The 22,622-nt window shown below is 56.0% G+C and overlaps 1 protein-coding gene across 1 annotated transcript in view; it reads right to left on the bottom strand.

Moving 5' to 3' along the window:
• Window positions 1–153: 153 nt before the first annotated feature.
• Window positions 154–22,622, bottom strand: part of DCHS1 (dachsous cadherin-related 1) — a 34,997-nt gene continuing 12,528 nt past the window's right edge. Inside the window, exons 2-21 of the mRNA XM_060159784.1 lie at window positions 19,057–20,961; window positions 13,126–13,314; window positions 12,804–13,035; window positions 12,438–12,674; window positions 11,081–12,106; window positions 10,666–10,859; window positions 10,359–10,455; window positions 10,099–10,256; window positions 9,064–9,928; window positions 8,724–8,963; window positions 8,505–8,630; window positions 7,515–7,724; window positions 5,607–6,485; window positions 5,369–5,482; window positions 4,986–5,197; window positions 4,742–4,896; window positions 4,417–4,547; window positions 4,018–4,301; window positions 3,550–3,688; window positions 154–3,218 (exon numbers count right to left, since the gene is read on the bottom strand). Coding sequence (XP_060015767.1) covers window positions 604–3,218; window positions 3,550–3,688; window positions 4,018–4,301; window positions 4,417–4,547; window positions 4,742–4,896; window positions 4,986–5,197; window positions 5,369–5,482; window positions 5,607–6,485; window positions 7,515–7,724; window positions 8,505–8,630; window positions 8,724–8,963; window positions 9,064–9,928; window positions 10,099–10,256; window positions 10,359–10,455; window positions 10,666–10,859; window positions 11,081–12,106; window positions 12,438–12,674; window positions 12,804–13,035; window positions 13,126–13,314; window positions 19,057–20,841 — 9,888 coding nt within the window. The 5' untranslated portion in view covers window positions 20,842–20,961 and the 3' untranslated portion in view covers window positions 154–603. The remainder of the gene's footprint in view (window positions 3,219–3,549; window positions 3,689–4,017; window positions 4,302–4,416; window positions 4,548–4,741; window positions 4,897–4,985; window positions 5,198–5,368; window positions 5,483–5,606; window positions 6,486–7,514; window positions 7,725–8,504; window positions 8,631–8,723; window positions 8,964–9,063; window positions 9,929–10,098; window positions 10,257–10,358; window positions 10,456–10,665; window positions 10,860–11,080; window positions 12,107–12,437; window positions 12,675–12,803; window positions 13,036–13,125; window positions 13,315–19,056; window positions 20,962–22,622) is intronic.

Here is a 22,622-nt window from a genome sequence, read left to right as displayed (position 1 = left end):
CTCGGGCTCCCAGTGCCATCCCCACTTGCTCCCACCCTAGATGCCCCTGCGTCCACCAGCTTCTGTGACTCCTGAGGTGTCCACAGTGTGCCAGGTGGCTTCCCATCATCCCCCCACCCCTACGGCCCCCACAGAACAGAGCCGGACACTGGGTACAAACTGCAGTTTATTAAGGCTCCAGAGTGAGAATTGGCACTTGATTCTGGGCAGGGGCAGGGGTGTCAGTGGAACCCAAAGGAGCTGGGCCCAAACAAGTTAGAGGGACTGCCCCCATTCCCCCTACCCCCCAATAAATAAAGTCTCAGCTCCATCTCAGGGCAAGAAGCCCTCACTGAGGAGGACCCAGGGCTGCTGCCTACTTCATCATCTTTCTCTCCACACCGGACCCGGCCACAGGTCAGTGCCCAACAGGGCCTCGTGGTGCTGGTGCTCTGACAGGGCCAGGGTGAGACGTGAGACCTGTCCCCACTGGAGGACTCTGGGGTGGGGATCTGGCCTCCCCCGCGGCCAATCATGGTCCGAGGCTGCCCAGGGCAGGCTCAGATGGGGCCTGCATTGGGGACACTGTGCGCATCCCAGGTCGGGGCCCAGCCTGGGCCACAGCTAGATATGCAGCTCCGTGTCATCGGGTGGCTCCAGGCCGGACTCTGCACTCAGTGCTGAGGCTGAGGGGCCCTGGGCCACCCCAAATGGCGAGACGACAGGTGAGCGAGCAGCCAGAGGAGACAGTGAGGGCGAGAAGCTGGGGGACATGGCAGCTGAGGACAGGGAACCTTCATGGCTGATGGGGGAGCGGTGAGAGGCTGGTGGGAAGATGGCCCGGGTTGTAGCCGTGCTGGCTGGCTTGGGGGGCACAGACTTGGCTCCTGGGTGGGCCACGGCAGTGATGAGGGGTGGTGGGTCAATACGGGGAGCCGGGGGACACGGCCGAGCCTCATCCTTGAGCCGGGCGATCTCTGTGAAGACGCTGGCCAGCGGCTGGAACTGAGGGCACCAGCTCAGCAGGTAGTCCCAGTTATAGCTGCCACGGAGCTCCTCCTCCCCAGCCACAATGGCCGTCAGTGCTCCTGCCACACATGGCTTGCCATCTGCTGGAAAGCCATAGTCCCCAGTGGGTGCAGGGCTTAGGCCACAGCCCCCCAAGAAGGCTGTGGCAGCGGCTGGGGGGCCCTCCTCTCGGTACAGAGTGGCCCCTGCACCCGGCAGCAGCAGCCCTGCCTTGCGGCCCTTATACCAGGTGTCGGGGGCAGGTGGCTCGCAGGATGTGTCACTCAGTCCATCTGCATCCTGCTGGATGCCGGAGTCAGGGCCACGGGCAGCCAGAGAGGAAGCCACACTGGCCACACGGGGGAACTCGTTGATCATGCGGATCTCGTCATCCTCTGCAGCCTCCGCTGAGCCTCGGCCGCTTGAGTGTGAAGGGTCCAGGGAGCCACCACGGGGGTAGGGTCCTCCAGCTCCTGGCCCACCATAGCTGGGGAGAGTCTGGTGATACAGGTGCTCTGAAGGCGGTGGGCTGGGTGGCTCTCGGCCCAGCTTCTGTAGAGAGCCACTGGCCAGGGGTGCTGCCTGTGACATCGGGCCAGGTGCCGCCTCAGCCTTGCGGCTCCGGGCCCGCACCAGCCCTAGGACCAGGGCTGCCAATGCGAGCACCACCACGACTCCCAGGGAGGCCGCCACAGCCCCCACCAATAGCAGGTTAAGGTCAGGTGCCAGGCCCAGCGCAGTGTGGGTGATGTCCACAGTTACGGGCACTGTGGCACTCCGGGAACCAGGCAGAGGCCCCCGTGCTACCACCTCCAGCCTCAGCTCCCGTGGTGCCTCACGTCGGGTCCGGCCCCCACCCCCAGAGGTGCCTCCTGTTCCGCTGCCTGGTGCCCGGCTGTCCACCCGCAGGTACAGGGCACCTGTAGTCTGGTTGATACCAAAATAGGGGGAAGAGGTGGCAAGGGAATAGAGCACCAGGCCATCAGCACCTCCATCCTCGTCTGTGGCCTGCACGTGACCCAGGCTGTGGCCACGCCGGGCACCTTCCGGCACTTGGAAGTGGAAAGCTGGAGCCAAGAACACTGGGTCATATTCATCCTCACCAGTCACCAGCACTGACACAGTGACTGAGGCTGACAAATTCCCAGCATCGGTAGCACCCACCAGCAACTGGAAGCTTCCTGTGTGCTCATAGTCAAAGGCCACTCGTGCCCGCAACTCCCCTGTTGAGCTGTTCAGCGCAAATGCCTCGCGGCCCTCAGGCCCTGGCCCAGCGTCCAGCAGGTCGTAGCGGAGCCTTCCAAAAGCCCCAGCATCGCCATCCGTTGCATGCAGAGTAGTCACGAGAGTGCCTGGAGGCTGGTTCTCTGCCAGGCTGGTGCTGAGCAAGCCCAGAGGGAAGGCTGGCCTGTGGTCATTCACATCCTGGACCTCGATGGTCACTGGTGCCAGGGCAAAGTGTGCCCCGGCAGGGTCGGCAGCCCGCACGACAAGCTGATGTCGAGCCTGGGTCTCACAGTCCAAGGGGTGGGCCAGTCGCAAGTCACCCGAGCTCTCATCCAGCTGAAAGAGCCCAAAAGGGTCGCCTGAGCTGAGGGTGAAACGCACAAGGCCGTGCGGGCCTGGGTCAGCGTCGGAGGCCTCCACGTGCAGCAGCTCGGCGCCAACAGGTGTGTCCTCGGGTACTGCCACACGGTAGGATGCTCGGGTGAAGACAGGTGGGTTGTCATTGACATCCAGCACAGTGACGGTGACCGGCACAGCCGAGCTTCGAGGTGGCTGCCCCCGGTCAGCTGCAGCCACAGTTAGATTGTACTGGGCTAGGCTTTCGAAGTCTAGAGGCTCAAGCAACACCAGGCAGCCCAGGGCCCGGGGGCCTAGTCCATCACCCTCCCCAGTCTCAGCCAGCCGGGGTTCCAGCTGGAAGACTCGGCCCCGGTTGCCACTGACAATGCTGTAGTCCACGGCGGCGTGGGTGCGGCTTCCGTCGGCATCTGTGGCCTCCAGGGTGAGCAGGGTGGAACCAGGGGGCAGATCCTCAGTTACCGCCACACGGTAGTGTGACAATGTGAAGCTCGGGGTGTGGTCGTTCTGGTCCTGCAGCTGCACGTGCACTGTGGTGCGTGCTGCCCGAGCCGGCGTCCCATGATCTCGTGCTTCCAGCACCACGTCCACCACTCCTGGCCCTTCATGGCCCAAGGCCATTGTCCCCACTGTTGTGAACAAGGTCCCTGAGATGAGAAGGGAATGAAGAGAAATATGCCATCAGTAGAGGCTGTGGGTGAGCAGAGTGACCCTTCGAGGACTGGGAAATGGCCTCGGAAGTCAGACTCCAGGGAGTGGCCTGTGTGCTAGGAGATTACAGAGGGGCCTCCAGGATTCAGAGAATGGCTTCTAGGCATGCAGTCAGGACAGTGCTTAAAATAGAGACAAAGGGCAGAAAATGTCCTCCCTGGGTCAGAGATCTAGGAGTTAAGAGTTCAGGCAAGAAATTCCAGGAATGAGGTCAAAACATGGCCCAGCACAGTCAAGGATAAGGGGTAGATCCCAGGAAGGACGCACCGTTGTTGGGGTCAACACTGAAGCCCTCAGCAGGGGAAGCCAGGTGGTAGGAGACATGACCATTGGCACCTGAATCCCGGTCAGTGGCAGAGACGGAGAGAATGGCACTGCCTGGGGGTGTGTGCTCAAGCAGCATCACCTGGGGTGTGAGGACAAGGGTTTAAGGCCAAGCGTCCCAGCTGCCCACTCAGCCTATGTTCCGGAGCCTGGTCTCATGAGCTCTGCTTGGCATCCGTCCCAGCTTGGAGCCCATCTACCCCTTAGAATTTGGACTGTGCCCCTTCCCCCATTTGTGGGCACCGGATGAAGAACCTGGACACAGTTCCCAGGACTTATAAGGCTGGTCTTATATCCCCAAAGATCCGTCCCCAAGTCAGTTCTGACATCCAGCCCACCTCAGATCCTTCCAGCCTTGTCACTCCCCTCCGTTGTGAACAACCCTGTGCCCAGAGTTGGGGGCATCAGTACCTGGTAGAGGGTCTGTGAGAAGGCGGGTGCATTGTCATTGACATCCTCCACGAGCACCGTGAGGTTGGCACGGCCCTCGTGAGGCCCGTCATGTGCCAGGAGCTGCAGGTGGTAGCGGTCACGCTGCTCGAAATCCAAGGGGCCCGTGAGGGAGAGGCGGCCACCATAGCGGCCTACACTGAAGGGGTCCTGGGGCCCAGAAGGGCTCAGCACATACCACAGTACTGGTCCTGAGTCCACATCATTCCCTGTTACCTGTGCAATCTCTGAGCCCAATAGTGCATCTGCAATACATGGGACAAGTGTGTTTGGCATGGTCCCAGAGGCCCCTGGAGCCCCAGAGTGGGGAAAAGTGCTTCCCTACCGCCCTTTGTACCTCTCACTTTACCCAGTCCTCACCTTCCGACACTCGGAGCTCCCAGGGCTGGGGGATGGTGGGGCGATTGTCATTGGTGTCGATGACCATCACCGTCAGGGTAGCTGAGCCCACCAGGGCTGGGCTTCCTCTGTCTGTGGCCATCAGCACCAGCCTGAACACAGAGCACAATCGGGGTGGGGCTGGGGATAAGGGAGAACCTTGGGCAGGGATAGGAGGGCTCAGGACAGGCTGGAGGGTGGGGAACTCAAGACGTGGCCTAGGGATTGAAGGGGATTCCATGCAGGGCTCAAAACTGGATGGACCTGGGATGGAGTCTCAGGGTCTACAGACCCACCCAAGCCTCACCGTGTTTCGGCCCAGATCTCACGGTCCAGGATAGCTGTGGTAGTGATAGTGCCTGTGGCTGAGTCCACACGGAACAATCCCCGGGCTGGCTGGGATGCGGCCAGACTGTAGGAGATCTGTCCACTGGGGCCTTGATCCAGGTCATCTGCTTCGACCTGGTGAAAGCAGGAGGCTGCTGGCACTGGGCTGGCCACGGACAAAGTCCGCCCAGCCCTGCCCCCCATCTTCCCGTCACACCCCACACCTGCAGCAGGGGTCCCTCCAAGGGCCTGGATTCAGGCAGGAAGGCCACGTAGTGGGGCCGCAGGAAGCGGGGAGCATTGTCATTGGCATCTTGCAGGGTTAGGGTCAGCACGGAGAAGGCAAAGGCGCCTCCACTCTCCGCCTGCAGCACCAGTCGCAGCCGTGGGTTCGCCTCAAAGTCCAGCCCCTCTGCTGAGCGAACCGTGACGGCTCCTGGAGGGAGGTGGAATGTATCACTGACAGACCTCTTGCTTGCCCTAGAGCCTCCTGTCTGAGGCCTGCTACTCAAGGGCAGCCTCTCCCCAACCAGAGACTCCTCGGGCCCAAAGAGGACCCCCGCCAGGAGCCTGTCCCCTCACAGAGCCCCCTGCTCCAGCCCCTTACCTGTACTAGGCTGGATGGAGAATGTCCCTTTCTCATTCCCACTGAGAATGCTGTATGTGATGGGTCCACTTGAGCCCCCTGTATGGATAGCCTTGGGGGAGACAATGGGAGTCCCTGCAGAGGGGATGATATTGGTTGAAATGTGAGCACTAGACGGAGGGAGTCTCAGGACTATTTTTAGTTAGTAACCCCAACCCATCCAGGGATACAAAGCTGGGCGACACGGTTGGGCACCCACCTGGGGGTGCATTCTCACGGAGCATGGCTTCGCTACTAGCCCGGGGAAAGCGGGGTCCACGCTCAGACTCTCCCTGCAGCCCAACAATGACCACACCAGTGGCAGAGCGAGCTGGACGGCCAAGGTCGGTTGCCACGATGAAGAGGACACGATCCTGGGGACCCAGGGATACAGGGGAGCGGGCCACACGGATTTCACCAGTGTAAGAGTCCACAGTGGTGCCAGGAGGTGGTGTGCCTGCCAGCCGGTATAGGATAGAGGCATTGGCACCAGCGTCACGGTCTTCAGCTCGCAGAGTGGCCAGAGCCAGGGTTGGGGTACTGAGGCTAGGGCCTGGGCGGGGCAGGCGCAGCCTCAGGGGACTGGTGGGGAAGGTGGGCGCGTGGTCATTGACATCGCGCACCATGATGGTGATAGGCACCGTGGTGCTTAGGGGTCCAGCAGCTGCACCATCCACTGCATTCACGGTAAAGGCATAACTGGGACACTGCTCTCTGTCCAGGGCTGTGGCTGTGCGCAATTCCCCAGAGCTGGGCTCCAGCAGGAAGGCTCCTGCTGCACCTGCACCCAGGTAGTAGGTCACGCGGCCATTGGGCCCAGCATCAGGATCATGAGCCTGTAGCTGCAGCAGCAGGGTCCCTGCAGGTGCATCCTCAGGCACCTCCACAGAGTAGGCAGGCACAGGGAAGGCGGGGGCATGGTCATTAGCATCCAGCACTGTCACTGTCACAAACAGAGTAGCGCTGAGAGCTGGCTGGCCTCCATCCCGGGCTTCTATCTGCAGCTGGAATGCTGGCTCCACCTCCCGGTCTAGTGGCCTCATGGTGCCAAACTCCCCTGAAGCTAGGTCCAGAACAAAGGCTTCTGATGGGTCCCCATCTGCAGAGAAGGGCATGCACACATAAACATACATGTGTCAGCCCATGGGAGTGGGGGTGATTTACAGGCAACCTGGCAAAGAAAGAGAAAGAGAGAGGGAGAGAGAAAAGAGGGAAAGTGGGATAAAGGCAGAGAAACAAAGAGAAACACAGAAGGTAAAGAAAGACACTACAAAGTAGCTTTTCTAAGAGTGTGGTCTGCAGACCCCAGGGATTCCCCTGAGACCCTTTTGGGGAGTACATAAGATCAAAACTATTTTCATAGTAATACTAAGACATTATATGACTTTTTCATTCTCATCAACTCACAAATGCAGAGTGGGGTCTGGATGCTACATGACATGTGATGACATCATGACTTGGATGGTTAATGGAATGTGTGTGCTTGTGTAGTCTTGTGTTTCCCAGAATATTCTAGGTAGAAAGTTTAGAGCATAAATATGTGTTGTTTTCAGAGATTCACTCGTTTTTGCTGGCTTGTGTTCGGTTATACATGCTGTAATCTTTGTAACCTCATTACTGTCCAACAAATTGTTAGTTGAAACCCTAACATTTCCTTGGGCCTACGCAGAAATACGGCAAGTGGTATACTTCATTGGCTTGTCTTGCAATGATATTTTAAAATTTTCTCATCTTTAATATCAAATATTGTAAATACTGATATAATTTGTTTACTATATATTTTATATATTAAATTATTATTTCACATTTTATTATATCAATAAATGCTGATATCATATAAGCCAAAGTTCTTTACAGTTCTCAAAAATTAAGAATGTTAAGGGTTCCTGAGACGAAAAAGTTTGAGAACAACTGCTCTACAGGGAGAGACAATCAAGAAAGAAAAAGAAACAAAAGAAACAAAAAGATAAAAAGAGACAAAGAGGAGATCAAGAACTGGAGGGGCACAGAAATAGATGCTTGGAGACACAGAAACATAAAGAGAAGGAAAAGGAGACCCGGACACGCTGGGTCTGACACAGGCCAACAAGGAGTACACCTGGGCAAGTGGGTGCGGGAAGGTTCTCACCCAGGATGCGGTACTGCAGCTGCCCGTTGGCTCCCACATCCGGGTCAGAGGCCCGCAGCGTGGTAAGGGTCTGTGGGTCCTGGCCCTCAGGCACCTCCAGGGAGAGATGGGCACTCCCAAAGGTTGGGGCGTGGTCATTCTCATCCTCCACAGCCACTCGCACTGTGACATGGGTCAACAGCGGAGGCGAGCCCCCATCCCGGGCATACACTATCGGGAAGCAAAATCAGTGAGATCCAGCCTGCTCCCATCCCATGGAGGAATCCACACCACATAGTGTTCCCCAGGTGCACACAAAAATCAGAACATGTCCCTCTCTCCACACCCCACAAGCACACATACATATATGTGGTGGTGTGACAGAAAAGGCACTAAGTGAGGTAACAAAAGATCTGAGTTCAAGTCCCAGCTCTGCCACTTCCAAGTTGTGTTAGCCTAAGCAAGTTACTTAATCTCTTTGGTACTCGATATCCACTTGCTCCTCTGTTAAACGGCTGCAGTGTAACCTGAGGGAACCCTAGAGGGCATAGCTGCGACATTATGCATTTGAGAGTTAGTGTGATCACACTGGTGACAGCCTAGATGTCAGTTCAACTTGCACTCTGCCAAACTCTTGACTCCCCAAAAGGATTAAAAATATAATAGAGGGCTTCCCTGGTGGCGCAGTGGTTGAGAGTCCGCCTGCCGATGCAGGGGACACGGGTTCGTGCCCCGGTCCGGGAAGATCCCACATGCCGCGAAGCGGCTGGGCCCGTGAGCCATGGCTGCTGAGCCTGCCCGTCCGGAGCCTGTGCTCCGCAACGGGAGAGGCCACAACAGTGAGAGGCCCGCGTACCGCAAAAATAAATAAATAAAATTAAATTAAATTAAAAAATATATATATATAATAGAAACTGTGCTGTAAGCTTATAAAATGTACTTTGCGGGTCCTGCCCATGTAACACTGCTGTTTACAGCGCCTCAGGCTTTGGGGATCCTGCAAACGCGCACCTGTCAGATTGATCTCCTCCTGCTCCTCCCGATCCAGGGCCCGAAGAGTTGTAAGAACTCCAGTGTCTGGGTCCAGGGAGAAGCTTTCGCCAGAGATGCCTCCATAAGTCACTTGCCCATTGGCCCCTGAGGAGGGGCAGCGTGGGGGAAGATCAGAGGGTGAAATACCCTTTCTTGACCCAGTCCATCCCTCTTTCAACCCATCCCCCCAGGCCTTACCCAGGTCTGGGTCGGTTGCCTGCAGCGTGAGCAGAGATGTGCCAGGCGGGCTGTTCTCACGCAAGAGGACGCTGTACTCCTGCTGTTGGAAAGTGGGTGCCTCGTCGTTGACGTCGGCGATACTGACAGTCAGGAGCTGCGTGGCTGAGCGCGGCGGGGAGCCGTGGTCGGAGGCCACCACAGTCAGCAAGAACTCAGCTCGCTGTTCACGGTCCAGGGACCGCACCACGGACAGCGCTCCTAGTTGAGCGGTAGGGCGGGTTGGAAGGAAACCTCAACACTCGCCCCACATCAGCACCCTCCTCGTCCCCGTCCCCATCCCCACCCCCGCCCAACTCACCGGTACTGGGGTGTAGCCGGAAGTAGCCGTCCCCGCCAGCTGCCAGGCGATAGGACACGCGTGCAGCCTCGCCCAGGTCCGGGTCCCGGGCTACCACGTGCAGCGCTGCGGGCCCCGGCGGCTGATCCTCAGAGAGGCGCACACGTGAGGGCGACGCAAAGACCGGAGCGTTGTCATTCTCATCCGTGACAAAGACGCGCGCGGAAACGCGTGCTGCGCGGCGGCGGCTGGCATTGGCAGGCCGGTCGGTGGCTTCCACGAGCAGCAGCAGAGCGGGAGTGGTCTCCCGGTCCAGGCCTCTCGGGGCGCTGAGCGCCCCGGTGCGTGAGTCCAGGCGAAGCGCGGGCACGGGCGGCTCCTGGCGCAGCAGACGGTAGCGCACGTCGCTGTTGGGGCCCGGGCCGTCGGCGTCCGACGCGCGGAAAGTGTACAGCGCCGCCCCCGGCTCTGGGTTCTCCGCAAGCGCCAGAGCCAGCGGGTCACGCGCGAAGGCCGGCGCATGCTCGTTCTCGTCCTGCACGCGCACCTGCACTCGCAGCAGCCGCGCGCCCGCGCCTCCCGGCCCCTCGGCGCGCACTGTGAGCGCGCGCCACGCCGGGCCCGCCTCGAAGTCCAGGGGCCGCGCCAGGTACAAGCGCCCGGAGGCCGCGTCCAGCGCGAAAGTGCCCTCCGGGTCCGCGCCGCCCACCAGTGTGTAGGTGAGTGCGCCCACTCCCGCCGACTCTGGCGGCGCCACCGAGCCCAACAGAGAGCCGGGCTGGAGGCCCTCGGCTGCTGTCACGGTCAGCACGACAGGCACAGGTGCGGCCGGGTCTGGGTCTGAGGGTTCCGGCGGAGGCTCAGCCGAGCGAGCTGAGGGAAGCACCTGTTGTGGACCCAGGAGGGAGTACGGAATCAGGCGGACCCATGTAAAAGGGAATCTGGGCTGGGCTGCTGAGTAGCAGGAAGGGCGGTCAGAGTGGCCTGACTAGAGGAGAGGGTGCCCACACTGGTGACCAAGGAGACGTGGACAGATTGGAGGAAGGGCAGCCATACCTGCACCAGCAGCTGGAGGCTGGAGCTCCGAGGGGGGCTGCCTTGGTCGTGAGCACTTAGCGTCAGCACATAGTGAGGCCGCTCTGCTCGGGTCAGGGGTGCTGCAGTGAGCAGCTCCCCTGAGTGAGGGTGCAGAGAGAAGAGCTCTGAGCCAGGACCTGGGGACAGGCAGAGGAAGGGCGAGGCCTTGGGTTCCAGAGCTGGGCGTGTCATGAGGGCCTGCCATCACCCGCCAACTCCCTTCTCTCCAGCCCCCGTACCAGTTAGCATGTACAGGATTGTTCCATTCTCCCCCTCATCCGGATCCCTGGCCTGCAGAGTTGTCACCAGTGTTCCTGGAGGCACACCATCTGGTACCTGTGGGAACACAACTCATCTACAGTTGTCTCCTTCCTGTTCTTGAGACAACTCAGGATGGAGTTCCCATCACCTATGTTCAGGCAGAGCCCCGTTTTTGCTCTCAAACCTGTTCCAAGGCGCAGACTCTCTTACTTACACCTACAGTTCTTAGCAGAGACCCACATACCCTCTTACTTCTTCAGGGCAGAGTACTGCAGCTTCACATACCTGTACGGGGAGGCCCCCACCAGCAGCCCCTGAAGCCTGCAGGAAGGTGGGGCTGTTGTCATTGAGGTCGAGCACTGCAATGTGTATGGTGCCTGTGACACTGCGGGGTGGGCTCCCCCCATCCTGCACCTGCACCAGGAGCTGGTAGCTGCTCTGCCGCTCACGGTCCAGAGTTTGGAGTGTGGTAACCTCTCCTGGGAGTGCAGGACAGACAGAGATCATGTATGGGGTAGCTAGGGATGCAGAGCCTGAGGTCCATGAGAGGCCAGGGTTTGGGGAGTGTGGAAGGGAATGCCCGGGTAAAACTCTAGCTCAGTCCTGGTCCTCGTGGCCAGGCTCTGGGGAGCGTGTCTGGGTGCTCACCCAGTCAGAGGATGAGGCTATGGGCTCTCAGATTTTGGGTCCCAGTGCTCACCAGTCTGGGGGTGGATGCGGAAGGCCTTGCTGTCTTCTGACAGCTGTCGCAGGCTGTAGGTCAGACGTCCATTGGGTCCTGAGTCTCGGTCAGTGGCAAAGACCCGGCCCACACTGGTCCCTGGGGGCTGGTTCTCAGCCACAGCCAGGAAGGTGGGCTCCTCAGACAAGCGGGGACTGTGGTCATTCTGGTTGAGGATGCTGACCCTCACGGTGGCTGTGGCTGTCTGCTGCCCCAACTCAGCTTTGGACCCAGACACTGCCGTTACTTTCAGCGTGTATAACTCCTGGGCCTCACGGTCCAGTGCTGCTCGCACCCAGAGCCACCCGGTCTGTGGCTCCAGGCCAAAGGGGCTACTTGGCCCATCTGCTGCAAGGCGGTAGGTGACAGGGCCCCCATCTGGTGCTCGAGCCTGCACTTGCAGGACTTGAGTTCCAGGGGTGGTGCCTGAGGGCAGGTCCACACGGTAGGTAGGGCTGTCGAAGTGGGGAGCCAGCCCACGGGTCCCCAAGTCCTGTACCACCACCCGCAGTCGAAAGTGGCTGGTGCGGGGTGGGGAGCCGCCATCCCGGGCTTCCAGCTCCAGTTCATGGGCTGGCCCCCCTGGAGGCCCCAGAGGTCCCATAAGCAGTATGTGGCCTGTGGTGGGGTCCACAGTGAAGGCCCCGCCACCCCCAGCAAGCAGGGTAAAGGTGACTCGACTGTTAACGCCTGAGTCGGGGTCCAGAGCCCGCAGTGCATAGATGGGAGTGCCTGGGGCAGTGCTTGGCGGCAGCAACACCGTGTCTTCAGGTGCAGGGAAGGCAGGGGAGTTGTCATTCACATCATCCAGCAGCACACGCACCCGAGCTACGGCGAAAGCCGGGGGCACTCCACTGCCTGCCCGTACCTCCAGCTCTAGCACTGGTCCCAGCAGCTCCCGGTCCAGAGCTCGAAGCGTTTGTAACAGCCCTGTGGCCCCATCTAGGGAGAAGAGTCCTCGGGGATCCCCACCTGATAGGGTGAGGGTCACAGGCCCCAGGCGACCTAGGGAAGAGGAAAGAAGGGTCAGAAAAGAGATGGGGGGGCACCTATTGAGTTGGAGCCCAGACTCTGATCCCCAAAAGGGCTAGGCAGTGCCCACACCTGGGCCTTTCGACGTATTAGGGGGAGGGGCAGGTGTTGGCAGAGAAGCTGGGTGGCACCAGGGTGACATTCGTGTACCTGGGGATGAAGCAGAGTGCCTGTGCCATGCCCACGGAGGTGGCGGGGATTGGAACCAGAGTGTTTTGTATTGGGGCTATCAGTGGTGTGATACTCGAGGGTTATGTTGGGGTGTCTGGGTACGGCACCGAATGGATATAATGATAAGTGATACCTGATGGATTGTGTGCTTGGACTACACCCACACTGGTGCCTGGTGCCACATCCTCTGGCACAGAAAAGACATACTGTAGTTGCTCAAATACTGGTGGTATGGGAGTTCCAGGCACAATGCTGACGTTGACTCGGGCACTGGGCTCTGCCTGCAGGCCACCTCCATCCTGAGCCCCGATCTCCAGCTGCACCACGGAATTGGCCCGTCTGGCCAAGGGCCAGGCTACCGTCAACAGCCCTGGGAGGACGGAGAAGTGGAGAGGTATAAGGAAACAGAATAGAGCTGGAAAGGTTGGGGGGTGGGGGGCAGGCAGTGCTTCATTTAGGCAGATGGGGAGGCAAGCCCTGGGAATGTGAAGATCCTCACCTGAGTGCTCATCCAAGGCAAACAGTGGGGGGCTATTGCCAGCCAGGATGTGGTAGGAGAGTCGCCCGTGGGGTCCCTGGTCAGGGTCATGGGCACGCACCCTCAGCACAGCTGTGCCTGGGGTACTGTGGGCGCTCAGACTGGCAGCATACTCCCGTGGATAAAACTGAGGTGGGTTGTCATTCTCGTCTGACACAAACACCTTCACGTACACCATAGACTTGAGGCCTCCCTGGTGAGACATGCAGCCATTAAGTCAGGTGGCCCTTGATTGGCCCTGGTGAATGCCCTACCCCAGTCTGCCCACAGACTGTCCACTCACCCCATCCACAGCTGTCACTGTGAAGTCGAAGCTTGAGGGCCCCTGATCGCGGTCCAGGGTCCGGGTCGTGCACACGTCGCCACTGTGGGCATCGATGCGGAATGGGGGAGACCCCGAGGCCCCAAGTCCGGCACCCAAGGAATAGGAGAGGAGGCCAAATGGGCCACTGTCTGCATCTGTGGCTGTCACCTGGGGAGAGGCTGGGGTGAGTAATGCCCCATCTTTTTGGCCAGAAAAGCCATAACTAAGGGGCAACTGGAAGGAGCACGCCCTGGGCCAGTTGGTGCCCAGAGTCTTGGGATGGTGGACACACAGAAGGGACTAGTAGGACACGGGCCAAAATCCAAACCCAGCTCAGACCTCACCACTTGCGTTAGGTTCCTGTGAGACTCCGATCACAACATTTTTGTCAACTGGTCAATATAGAACTTTGTTTTATGTGTGTTTCTGTTTAAAGGCACCTTATTTAATATATATTGTTGGTTCATTAACACTGAATTCATGGCCAATGGCACAACTCATAACTAAATGAAACTTATCTAACACATGTATTTTCTCCATAAGGCAAAGCACAGCCTTCTTGTGTTTAGGAAAACAGACATCACTTCAGCACTACAGTTGGGGACAATTTTATACTGCAAAATCACCAAACAAAAAGCACAAAAATGCAAAAAACGTGGCATTAAACAGACCACGAAAAGGACCCTTGTTTACCATATAAGAGCTGTAACATGAAGGCAGAGCATTGCCTTGTTCGACCTCAGCCGGGAATGTGCTTGTTGAGAGACTTGAATTTTCCATCCTTCTGCACATGTCCGGGAATGACTGTGAAAGCTCCATGAGTATTGATTCAAGGGTTACAAATAGATTTTAGAGAGTTGGCGAATTCACAAATACAGAATCTGCAAATGATGAGGACCAACTGTACTTAAAAGGAGAGTGCTAAGGGCTGTGATAGCAGATTCCAGGTGGGTCACAGGGAGTTAATAACCATCGCCAAGTCTAATAATCACTCCAATCAGAGAACTGGCTGACCGACAGAGTTATTGAGACTGATGTTATAGGCCTGCTCGTTATTGCGTTTTGTTATAAAGTGGGATCTGATTGGTACTCGGATCTGGTAACTGGAGTGATCAGGATCTGCACTATGAATTTATGGGATGTGGCTCAGGCACCTTTAGTGTCCCTTCATCTCTCAAGCCAACCTCATTGGAAATGAGAAAGGGAGAACTGCAGGTCTATAGGAAAATACCGAGGTCATTAAGTTCCAGGGGCTCCCCAAAACTAAGAAATAGGGGAAGGTTTTCCTGGTGACTTCTCAGGCATCTCCCAGACTGGCTCAGGAAGAGTTTATGACTGGACACCAATGTCAGGAGCCTCTGAACATTTCAGAGCCAGATCAGCAGGAGACACCATTCCAAAAGCTTCTGAGCCTAGGACAGGGCCAGGCACACAGTAGGTACTCTATGTATATTTGTTCATTGAGTAAACAGACATTCAAATTGCCCTGCCTTACAACAAAAGCTTCTTTCAAACTAAGTTTTATAAATTGGGTGCACATTAGGCCCTCAGTAGTGAGTTAGCTGGTGCAGGCTGCTGTAGCTTGTGACAAAGTACTCTTTGTGGCTACACGGGCCTCAGGGTCATGATACGCTGCAAAAGGAAGCTGGAGAGTTCCCCTTTCTTGGCCAGAAAATGTTGCTCAGAGAGAAGCCTAGCCGAGGATTGCTGATCGTTGCCCGGGCCTTTGACAGAAGTGATTTGTGCCATTGTTTACCCTCCTGAGAGACACTAAGACCTTGCCATGCTGAACCCTGGAAACAGCTCCTGCCCCAACTCTTTACTATGGCTGTGGGCCTGGATATCCCAGGAGACAAACTTCCCCCTGGATCAGTCTGGCGGGCTGCAGCACAGCTGCCGCACCGTCTCCAGAAGCTGTTAAAGACCTCTGCCCTCTGACCCGCTGCAGGAAGAAAGCAATAAATAGTGGTCAAGAGAAGTTGTCAGGAAGTGACCCCAAAAGGCGCAGGGGCCGTTGACTGGAAATGACCAAGGCAGAAGTGAATTTTCTGGCCTGTGCAGCCCCTGCTCAGAGGTCCTAGTGCAATTGCAGTCTCCAGTTTCAGCAGGCTCTCAGCCTTGCTACATAGTCCAACCTTGGTCAGCTCCCACTTCCAGCTCTGCCTGAAAGCTGTAACTAACCTCATCTCTCTCCTCTTGTCCCCACCCCACCCCACCCCTAGCTCTCATCACATGCACTAGTGCAAGGAGAAAATAAAGACCTTCATCTGTGAACTCTCTAAAATTCCTAGCAGACCACAAACTTACTTCATCTGCCCCATGCTGACCTTCTTCCCAGGTGTCCCTCCTGCTTTGACACTTTAACACTGCTCTCCTGCTTCTCCACCCACTGCTTCCCCACCCCCAGCCTCCCTCCACCTCTCCTTACTCTGTCTGTTATACACTGTTGTTCTCTGGAATCTTTCCTTGGCCTCTTCTCATTCTGCACACGCTCAGGGCCTTCTCTTCCACTGCTGTGGCTTTGACCCTCATCTGTACTTTGACCCAGACCACTCCTCTGTGCTCCAAACTTGTACATCCAGATGCCTGCTCAACATCTCCACTTGGACGTCCCACAGGCCCCTTAAATCCAACCTGTCCTAAACTAAACTCATGATAATCCCAACCCCTCTCTAATGATTCCTCCATCCACGCAGTTGCTCGAGCCAGCAATGTGTTCTTCCCTTTTCCTCTCTTGGCATATCAATCAAGCAGGGACTAAGTAAATCCTCATTATCCCTCTACTTGTCTGTTGCTCTCCATCACCATTATCACTGTCCTGACTTGGGCCTGAGTCGCCTCTCCCCTGGACTACTGTAGCTCCCTTCTCATAGGCGTCTGACCCTCCGATCTGTCCTCCATACCAGGACTTCTCAACCTTGGCATGACTGACATTTTGGATCAGATAACTCTTTGTTGTGGTGCTGTCATGTGCATTATAGGATGTTGACAGCATCTCTACCCACTAGATACCAATAGATCCCACCAGTTGTGACAACCAAAAATATCTCTAAACATTGCCAGATGTCCCCTCCAGAGGGCAAAATCACCAGCCGTTGTGAACCACTGCTCTACACTAACTAATAAAAGCATCTTTTGAGAAGACAAATGTCATATTATTCCTCTACTCAGATGTCTTCAGTGTCCCCGAAAGAAAAATGCTCCAACTCCTCGGCTTGGCTTGACTCCTCACCGTCTGGCCTCCTGCAGTCTCATCTCCCACTCTTTCATCTCACACCTTAAATTCCAGAGATACCGAGCCACTTGTAGGCCCTTGAACGAGTCAGACAAGTCAAGCTCTTCCACTTCTCTCTGCGTGTCACCTCTGCTTCAACCCTTCCCTTATCTCGTCCCCTCATCAGCTCCTGCTCATCTTTTAAGTCTCAGCTCAAAGGTCCTTTCTTTTGAGAAAACGTTCGAACTGCCTATCTGTACCTCATGAATATCCCCATATAGAAGTTTTTATTATTGGAATAAAACTGTTTCTCTGCATATGAATCTCACCTCTAGACTATAAACTCCATGAATTAGGTAGTGGTTACTCAGTCATTACTGTGTTCTGTGTCCCTAATACAATGACAGGCACATGGCAGATACTTGATAAACGAATACTGAATGAATCAAATATTAAGACTTCTTGTAACAGTTATGAACACCCAACGGTCATTTTTACCCCTGCTTCCCTATGATTACTACTAGTAAAAACTCCAGGAAACCACCTGGAGAGATGCCCTCTTGCTTCAGGCACTAGTGAGGAGGGAAGACGTTTGGAAGCCACAGCCCATTGGTCCTGGGCCAAGAGGGAGAGTAAACACATGGGAGAGTGGGTGGGAGCTGGACAGCAGTAGGCAGGCAAGTACCCAGAGTCTGGCCAGACAGGAGGTCAGCCAGGCCTAGGCACTGGCTTGAAAGTCTAGGCCAACAGGCAGCTCCTAGAAAATGCTCGGGGATCTGCTGGACTTCTGAGACATAAAGACTTCAAGCACGAATCTCCTAAGAGACCACCCTGCCCCCAGTCTCCTCTCCTGCATCCATATTCCATGGGGCAGCCAAAGCAATCTTTCCAGAAGACGTATCAGATTTGCCTAGAGCCTCTCAATGGCTCCCTGTGATTTCTAAAATAAAGTCAAAGCTTGGCAGCTGGTCCCTGTCTACTCGCTTGTCTCACCTCCCCATAACTCTTTCTCATCAGCACAGTCGAGCCCAACTTGAACGATGCGGTTCCATGAACACATCGTGATGTTCTGTAGCTCTTTCTGTGGCCTTGGAGTCCCTGTCCTCATACCCCATGTTATCCACTTGGCAAAGTCTCACTGCTTCTGCAAAGGTCTGCCTCTAGGCTTCCATAGCCCCTCATATGCAGCCTGATGCATTACTAGTTACTGGTGTGTCTCCTTGCCTAGACTGGGACCGGCCTGGGAATAAGACTGTTTCCTTTCTTTGTTCTCAGGGCCCAGCAGAGTGCCAGGCTTACAGTGGGTAAGTTAATTTTTGAATGTATCACTTACCATTGATCTAATCTCTCTTTCACCCTTAAAGCAAGTTAGCTTCCAAAAAAAAAAAAAATACAAAAATGGGACTTCCCTGGTGGTCCCAGTAGTTAAGACTGTGCACTTCCATGCAGGGAGCACGGGTTTGATCCCTGGTCGGGAACTAAGATCCCATATGCTGTGTGGCACGGCCAAAAAACAAACAAACAAACAAACAAACAAAAAAACAATCTGTAGTGAAGAGGGAGGGATGAATAGGTAGAGAACAGAGGATTTTTAGGGCAGTGAAACTACTCTCTATAATACTATAGTGTATGTCATTATATATGTCAATTATACATATACTTTATACTTTTGTCCAAACCCATAGAATATACACCACCAAGAGTGAACCCTAATGTAAACTATGGACTTGGGTGGCAGTGATGTGTCAACGTAGGTTCATCTGTTGTAACAAATGTACCACCCTGGCGTGGGATGTTGATAATGCGTGAGGCTATGAGTGGGGGCATGGGGTATATGAGAAATCTGTACCCTCCACTCAATATTGCTATGAATCTAAAACTGCCCCCAAAACATAAAGTCTTGAAAAAAAAAACAAAACCAAATTTGATTATGCCTTTTCTGCCTCAAAGAAGTTCAGTGACCTCTTTTGCCTCCCAAGTAAAGCCCTAGCCCTTCATGGCTTGGTGTCCAAGGACTTCTGCAGTTTGGCCTCAGCCTGCCTCTCCAGTTTCATGCTCCACCCATCTCCTCCAAGCCTGACTTGCAGGAAGCCTGTGGCCCCCACAGCCTCTCCAGGGCTCCTGCCTTTTCCTCTGAGGTCTTCCTGCTCTGGACATTGGGATCTCACTGGATACTTCTTGTTGTCTCTCATCCTCGTGCCTGAGCCCAAGTGTCCCATCAAGGCTCAGTTCCAAGGACAGGGATGGGGGTGTATTCCAGGACACCTCAGCACTAGACTAGGGTTGGAGAGCTCTGTAAATGCTGGCGTCTCCCTTGGGGAACAGGAGCCACATGGGTGTGCAGGATCTCCGTCTCTGCCCTGCAGAACAACTTTGAAACTTTAAAGAGTCCTCTCTCATTTCCTGCCACCGCAAGACACATTTTCTCTATATCCAATCTTAATTCTCTCAACTGCCAAGATTACCTGGCCCAGCTCTTGTACCCTGCTTTCTCGTCTTCTCATTAATCCTCACCCTCCGCACAGACTGTGGAGCTCATCGAGTAGGACCGAACCCTCTGGCATATGTCACCATCAACAGATGGCACCTGCAAGGCTTGGTGCCTGCTCTGAGGTCCCCTGTGACCCTCTGATCCATCCACTCCTGCCCACAGAATCATCCTGCTGTGTGCGGGGGTGGGGGGGGGGCTTACCCACCTGCAGGAAGCAGGTTCCGGGCTGGGTGCCCTCAGGCAAGGAGGCATTGTAGAAAGTCCTCTGGAACTGCGGCTCATTATCATTCACATCCTGCAAGGCCACACTCACTGTGGCAGAGGAGATGAGAGGGGGCAAGCCCCCATCCGTGGCCACCACAATTAGCTGCGGCTGTGGTTCCAACTCATAGTCCAGTGAAGCAGCTGTGGTGATGATGCCTGAAGTGGGGTCGATGGAGAACCAGCGGGTGTGGGCACCTGGGGCCAGGCTATAGGTGACCTGACCGTTGGTGCCCTGGTCAGGGTCCCGGGCCATCACACGCACCACGAAGCTGCCAGGCAGCGCAACCTCAGGCAGGGGCTCGGGTCGGTAGAGCTGGCGGTCAAAGGCAGGGGCGTTGTCGTTGACATCAGTGACATGCAGCACAAAGGCAGCCTCGGCTCGCAGCGGGGGTGAGCCTGAGTCTGTGGCAGTAACTCGCAAGTTATAGGCATCCCTTTCCTCTCGATCCAGCTGCCGAGCCACGCACACCAGGTAGATGACGCTGTCCTGGGTGCTGAGCGCAAAGTGGCCCTCTCCACCCTCCAGGGACACATTGACATGGGCAAAGTCACCATCGTCTGGGTCTGACACAGAGATTCGAGCAACAAGCTGGCCAGGGGGGGCAGCCTCAGACACTCGGGGGGAGCCGTCTGCACTCAGGAAGATGACAGTCATAGAGGGCTGATTGTCATTGGCATCTCGCACGTGCACCGTCACAAAGGCCGAGCCCAGCTCAGGGTGAGCCCCTCCATCCCGTGCCTGTACCACCAGTTCATGGACCCGCCGTTGCTCGAAGTCCAGTGGCCGCTCCAGCCGCAGCAGCCCCGTGTGTGCGTCGATGGAGAAGGGTCCGTCACCCTCGCTCTGCCTCCGGTTGATCTCATAAGTTACAGCCCCGTTGGCACCGGCATCGGCATCAGAGGCATACACCTGCAAGACAGGACTGCCGGGGGCCAGGCTCTCGGACACCACAGCGTGGTAGCGGCTCTGATTGAAAGCTGGGGCGTGGTCATTGATGTCCAGCAACGTCACGTCCAGTAGGGCCTGGGCCCTCCTGGGTGGTGAGCCACCGTCGTAGGCCTCCAGTTGCAGCATGTAGTGTGAGCGGTTCTCTCGGTCCAGCTCCCCGGTAACTACCAGCTCAGGCACTGGGGCCCCATCTGGACCGGGACGTGTCTCCAGCCGGAAGGTCTCTCCAGCCCCATCACCAGACAGCGCATAGCCCTGGGTTCCTAGGCGGCCAGCGTCTGCATCACGAGCAGGCTCCAGTGGGTAGCGGGTGCCAAGAGCGGTATGCTCAGGTATCTGCAGGACAGCTCGAGCCTGTGGGAAGGCTGGAGCGTGGTCATTGATGTCAGCCACTCGCACGGTAACTTCCACGGTGGCGCCATCAGGAGTGACTGCGGTGAAGCGGTAGCGATCCCGCCGCTCGCGGTCCAAGACCCGGGCTGTACGGACCACCCCGCTGTGCTCGTCAATGGCCAGGTCTGTGCCCACACCGCTGCCCTCCTGGGCAGAGATGAAGTACATGGGAGGTGCTGCCGTGCCCGCTGGAAGCCCTGCACTGATGTCCCCGATCAGTGTGCCCGCTGGCTGCTCCTCATCAATCTGCAGGTCCAAGCTCCCAGCCTGGCCCCAGGCGCCCGGCACCCCCGCGCCCAGGAGCAGCAGCAGTGATAGCAGGGGTAGGGGCCTGGGGCTCTGCATGCCTGGGCAAGAAGGTGCAATGCCCCGCTCCTTCTGCATGGCAGGGGCAGTCCAGTTGTGGCTCGGGCTCCAGCTCCAGGCCAGGCTCCGGGCCCAGCTTGATCTCAGGCTTTGGATCAGATCCAACTTGGACCCTGGCTCCAGCTCACGATTCCTGGCCTGGGAGAAAATCGGAAGCAAAAAGGTCATGATGGGGGAGGAATCAACCGTCCAGGCTGGGGTCTAGGCCACACCAGGACTCAAGCATGCTCAGTGCCCCCGCAGGGCCCTTGTGCTGCCTCACACCGTCTGGGGCCCAGGAAGCTCCTCAGGACCCACTCCAGTCTTTACCTGGCAGGTCCCATCCCACTCTGATTCCCGTCCCCCCTCCACCCCCCAGCAGACTGTTTTTTCCTATTGTTCAGACCTAAATGCCTTCAGACTCCCTTCCTTCCATCTGTAGACTTAAACGTGTGGCCAATTCTTTCTCATTTTTCTTCTCATCCAGGATTAATACCTCAATAATCATGTGCTTGGCAACCTCACCCGAATCTCAACAATGTCGTCTCTGCCAGAGCCTTCTACCAACATTTAACTATGCTGAAGTCTCTCTCTCTTTCTCTCTCTCTCTATAATATATATATATAATCTCCCTCTCTCTCTCTCTCTCTCTCTCTCTCTCTCTCTCTCTCTCTATATATATATATATATATATATATATATACCTTTAGCCCTACTTCCCTCTCTATTTAACAAGAGATTGAGCACCTGTTATGTGGAGGCACTGGAGACACCTCAGAGAATAAAGGAAACAGTCCAGGAATTGGACAAGTAATTAGAAGTGTGATAAGGGCTGTGAGGGAGGAGTGCCGGGAGCTGTGAAGGCATAGATAGAGGAGGGGCTTACCACAGTCAGGGAGTCAGGGAGTGCTTCTCTGAGGAAGCCACATTCAAGTCAGGATCTACTTAATGTAGGTATTTGCTAGACAATGGTGGGCGGAGAAGGGGGATACAGAAACATTCAGAAGAGGGAACTGAATGGGAGGCTTAGAGTCCGCAGTCAAGAAGGGGCTGAGGGTGTCCGGGCAGGTAGGGCACAACGTGTGTGAGGTGTAGAGTGCTGAGGCAGAAGGTATGAAATGGGGCAGGGGCTCGAAGGCCATACTGATGATTCTGACTTTATGCCGGGGACAAATGGAAGCCATGAAAGCATCTTAAGAGTGGGTGCTGCAATATGGCTTATGTCTTGTGAAGATCTCTATTGCTGCCCCTTTGTAAACAAGGATCACACAGATGGGAAGGTTATCTTAGGACAGCCCTTGTAACACACTTGGGGGAGTCCAGGTGAGGGTGAATTGACGGTGAATTGGATGAGTGTTAGCAATGAAAATGGGGAGAAGCGGATAGCTCTGCCGGACGTTTCGCAGGTAGAACAGGCAGGACTTGATGATGGCTTGAGGCAGGGGATGAGGGAGTGGGAGGAGTCACGGATGATGGGCAGATTTCGGGCCTGAACCATCAGCTGGACCAAGGCAGCCTTAACTGGCCAGAGAGAGAGACAGAAAGAAATCCAGGGAAGGGCGGTGCCTCTGTGGCTAAGGGAGCCAGGGCTTCAAATGCTGCTGACGTTCAAGAAGGAGGAGGCCTAAAGCCCCATGAAGGCCTTTAAGGACTGAGTGAGAGCCGAATCCGTGGAGATGTTGCCCTCTCGGAAAGGTTTGTTCACTTCCTCCAATTTCTCACCTCTCACCCCCTCCTCCATCTACACAGAGAGTCTTCCTCTCCTGTGACGCTGCTTTCACTAAGCTTCCAGTCATCGCTGTACTCTACATCCGATGGAC

Source organism: Lagenorhynchus albirostris, chromosome 9 (assembly GCF_949774975.1).
Source record: "Lagenorhynchus albirostris chromosome 9, mLagAlb1.1, whole genome shotgun sequence".
Lineage (NCBI taxonomy): Eukaryota > Metazoa > Chordata > Mammalia > Artiodactyla > Delphinidae > Lagenorhynchus > Lagenorhynchus albirostris.
Note: the sequence above shows the minus strand (reverse complement) of the source record. Positions and strands in the feature narration are given on the sequence as shown.